At 38.2% G+C, this 4,635-nt stretch overlaps 1 protein-coding gene across 2 annotated transcripts in view; it reads left to right on the top strand.

The window, feature by feature from the left end:
• Positions 1–692: 692 nt before the first annotated feature.
• The window catches only part of LOC106883016 (sushi domain-containing protein 2), a 156,020-nt gene continuing 152,077 nt past the window's right edge, over positions 693–4,635 (top strand). For both annotated transcript variants that reach the window (XM_052971346.1, XM_014933875.2), the window contains exon 1: positions 693–1,863. In XM_052971346.1, the coding sequence (XP_052827306.1) occupies positions 1,579–1,863 (285 nt within the window). In that variant the 5' untranslated portion in view covers positions 693–1,578. The remainder of the gene's footprint in view (positions 1,864–4,635) is intronic.

Raw genomic sequence — 4,635 nt, 5'->3', positions numbered from 1 at the left:
TGTGTATATATATATATATATATATATACATGTATGTGTGTGCGTGTATTCTTTTCCACGCTGTATTTGTACACAGTAAGTTTCTTTGAAAACTTTCACCTCAAATATTTTCCCTCTTTTTCACACATTCTCTCTGTCTCTCTCTGTCTCTCTCTTTCTCTCTCTTTCTCTCTCTGTCTCTCTCTTTCTCTCTCTTTCTCTCTCTTTCTCTTTCACAAACTTTTCATTCTTTTATTCCTTTCTCCCTCTCTTTCTTCAATTACTTTCTGTCACTTTTTTCTCTTTCGCTTTTGTATTTGTATTCCAGAGTTTTTTTTTCTGTTTTTTCTCACGTTTTCTTTCTTTTATCAAGCTTTACTTTCTCTCTCTCTCTCTCTCTCTCTCTCTCTCTCTCTCATTCGCTCTCTTTCTCACACAAGTACATTTCCGTCTTTCGTTCAGCCTCACTCGCTCGCTCACACTTTCTTTCCTTCTCTCCATCTTTCCCTTCGTCTTCCACACTTCCTTTTCTCTCACTCAATTATATTTCTCCCTCTCTGTTCTAATTACTTTCCCTCACACTCTCCCTCCTTCTTCAACCCTGTCTTTCTCCCACTCAATCTTCCCCTCTTCCCGTTCCTATCTCTCTCTCTCGATCACACGTATATTCCTCCTCTGCCCTCCACTGCAGCACTACCTTCCTCCTACTTCCACTATACATTAGTCAAGCCTCTGATATTCAGATATCAGTCATTCACTAAAGCTACTTCTACTATTTTGCTTTACTGATGGACGGCCGTCACCGGCCTAGTCCGTTCCGAGTTGTCAGGACAGGACAAACTTCTTCCGCACTGGCTGAGAATGAACCCCCTCTGCTAGTGACCAACATTAACACTAACTGCAACAATAGGAGTCCAGCGACATGAGAGAAATAGAACTCGTGGCAAACGACGAACGAAACAACGGTAAAAAGAAGAAATTTGACAAAGGATCTTATTACCATTTCTACTACTACTACTACTACCGCCACCACCATTACTACGACTATAACTACGCTAACTGTGCTTTACGACTGACAAGCCACAACCAGCATCACAGGAACAGCTATGCCGAAGTCTTCGTGAATTCGGCAAAACTTTACAAACTTATTGACTGTTGCTCGCTGCTAGTGAGTTTGGTCTTTTGGTACCCTACCAAAGGCACAGCCACTAGTACAGCAGCAGTAGTAGCAACATCGCTGCAGTTACCGTTATTATTTATATTATTATCATTACAATCGTGGACAGTCAGTGAATCTGTCAACATTCATAACAAACCCATAGAATTCGACAAACAGGAAGGCCACATCGTTAAGTGTTGTTGTATCTACGATAACAATAAGCCCGAGTATTGGAGGTTATCACCGACGTCCGTCGCCAGGTGCCCGGCGGCTTTTGACGGTGGTGACCTGGGGGCTTGTCGGTGATCCTGCCGTGTTCGATCGCTGCTTCTGACCCCTTCTCGAACTACCGGCATTAGGATGTAAATGTTGCTGCGCTGCTACAGTGTGTGGTGGTTTAGTCGAGCACTGCCGCTTCATGCCGAGTCGGGAGTTTAGTAATGTGTTCAGATGTGTTGAAGACAACAGCCACAGCGTTCCGACAATTCAGTCAGGTTAACAACTCCATTCTCATCTCTGTGCTTCTCTTACTCACTTTTAGCCAGGGACTCGGCTGTATGTCTCTTCCTTTGTCCGAATTCTTCCCATTCAACAATACAACTTACGGTTTTAATACCACCGAAATTTCAGACGATGGCTCATCGCCAGCTATTAGGATTACCAATGTTGGCAAAGACGGCAAGCATGGATTTCCTCTCTTTCAGAATCATTACGAAACTTTATACGTGAGTATTGGAACATCTCTAAATCACTCACTCATTCCTTCTTTTAATGTAGATGATACATTTATCTATCCATAGATATATTTATTATATTTCGATATTCTGTCATTAATGGCGATATTTGCCGTCACCTCCATCCCCCTCTTCTCGTAATACCTTTACTTTTTACATTTAATACATGTATCAATCTTTATTTTATGTAATATGTTTGTTATACACGCATATCCTATACGTGTATTAATCTGTATATCTATATCTCACATACAGTATATATACAGTACACACTTTTTTTCTGTATGGGGTGTCTGTCTTTCAAAACTTTTGAAAGTTAATACAACACACACAAACAACTCTTTCTCTCTCACACTCACTCTTTCTTTCTCTCTCTCTCACTCTTTCTTTTTCTCTTTTTCTCCCGCTCTCACACCCATACATACATTTGTTAATTCTAAACATATCTCAACTATAGTATTGGGTGTGTTTGTCCTTCCTCAATATCCGATCCAGAAAAAGAAAGAAAAGACTTATGAAAAACTACTGATTTCGTTTTGTTCAAACATAAATAAGAAATATGCGGAATAAAAAATGTAGAGTTTATATGGACATCAACGTTAAAACTACTTTAAAAAACAGAAACAATTCTTACCCTCGCTACCGTTATATTACTCACGCGCGAACTCACCCCTCTCCCTTTGTGTTGTGCAGTGTGTATATATATATATATATGTGTGTGTGTGTGTATGGTGCGTCTGTTTGTGTATGCTTCCCTTTTGTGATATTCACATTACTTATAACCTCTCACTTTTTATATATGAACATCTCATATTAGAGTGTGTGTGTATATATATATATATACTTTTATGACTGTCTGATGTCTTTTCAAACACATCACACCACTTTCTACCAGTCTTTCATGTGTATTTTGTATATGCTTGAGATATACACGTGTGTGTGCATACATATATATCTATACCTCTCTATATATAATTTAATTCACAATGTATAGATTCAACTTATCAGGTGGTACTCAAATAAATTTTATCACAATATATTTCTCTCTCTCTCTCTCTCTCTCTCTATATATATATATATATATATATATATATATATATATATATATATATATATATATATATATATATATATATATACATATTTGATGAGTACACGTGTGTGTGTGTGTGTGTGTTCGCTTCACACAAATTTTGTTTCATGTTTCTCTAAGCGCATCACACCAAACTATCTCAAAGTGTGTGTGTGTGTGTTACAAAGTTATACCGTAAACGTATGCATCTTTTATTTTAACGTATGCCATAACACACTCATTACATCACATCAGACTTTCTCCTGTCTCTCATCACATACATACTTTATACAGCTGATTGATGTGTACATACATGAGTTCGTAAGTATTAGTGTTTGGGTGTATATCTGTCTACACACACGTGTATGTAGTTTTATATATATATATATATATATATATTTGGCAGAGGTAAAGAATACGTACATCATAGTCGAAAAATCGACCTCAGAATTTCTTTTTAAGTCTAATACTAATTCTGTCAGTCACTTTGCCGAACCACAAAGTTACGGGGTCATAAGCACACCAACAACGGTTTTCAAGCAGTGGTGGGAGACAAACACAGACAAAAAAAAAAAAAAAACACACATATACGACGGGCTTCTTTCTAGTGGAAGTTGTTTACTGTGACCATTTTGGAACGGAACCTCTTTTACTGATAACCGGCTGATAAAACGAAAGCATATAATGAGATTGGGCACTAAATTTGGCGAAGGCGCGTGGCCTGGTGGTTAGGATGTTTCACTCATGATCGCAAGATCGGAGTTTCCATTCCCAGACCGGGCGGTGCATTGTGTTTGCTCCAGTTCACTTGGTTGTAGATGCGTAAGCTTTTAACGGACCGGCGTTCCGTTCAATGGTGAACCACGCGATCTCGTTCACTTACGCCAGGCTAACCAAGTAACCGACCCCACGAGTTCTAGGACTTCCGGACAGTAATGATCAGGGGTTACCTTTACCTTTTCTTTTTTTACACAAATAATGAAAACGATTAAAATGTTAGCAGAGTATTTTTTTGTGTGGTGGGGGTCTATATGGAAAACACCATGACGTTCTGGCTTAATACATTGCTTTTATTACGGTATTTTTCTTATTCTGAGCTCTTCATATTTTGTGTGGAAGTATACAAAACGCTGTTGCAGACCTTCGTATAGAGTCGACAATACACGCCAACATCACTCCGTCTTGAAGATGAGACTATAAGTGTATGTGTAGAAACGTCAACGATGCGTTTACGAATTTTTTTTTCTTTTTAACAAACTAATCATGTTTAGATATTAAACTCAAAATATTATTATGGTAAGTTTTTACAGAATAAAGAAACATTTACTGATAAAAGAAAAGTTATTGAGAGTATTGAAACATATTTAGTATATATATGTGTGTGTGTGTGTTGAACCGTTAATCCCTACACATTTTTTCCCTGTCTGCTTTTTTTTTCCCTTCACAATCCTTCCCGTCGAAGAGCGTAGGCTCGAAACGTCAAAGACTTTTCCCAAGCGTTAAACTAATACACCTATTTGTTATTCCTTCACCTGTCTTCGACTTTTGTTTTCTGTAAATTTGGTAAATTTTCAGATTAACACCCGCACGATTTTCACTAGGGTGTTAATGTTAGGGTTTTAGGGTCAGGGTTAGGGTTAGGGAATTCCGTCCCTAACCCTAACTGTAACCCTAACCCTAACCCTGACCTA

Source organism: Octopus bimaculoides, chromosome 10, assembly GCF_001194135.2.
Source record: "Octopus bimaculoides isolate UCB-OBI-ISO-001 chromosome 10, ASM119413v2, whole genome shotgun sequence".
Taxonomy (NCBI): Eukaryota; Metazoa; Mollusca; class Cephalopoda; order Octopoda; family Octopodidae; genus Octopus; species Octopus bimaculoides.
The sequence above is the reverse complement of the archived record's forward strand: the minus strand, read 5'-3'. Positions and strand labels throughout refer to the sequence as shown.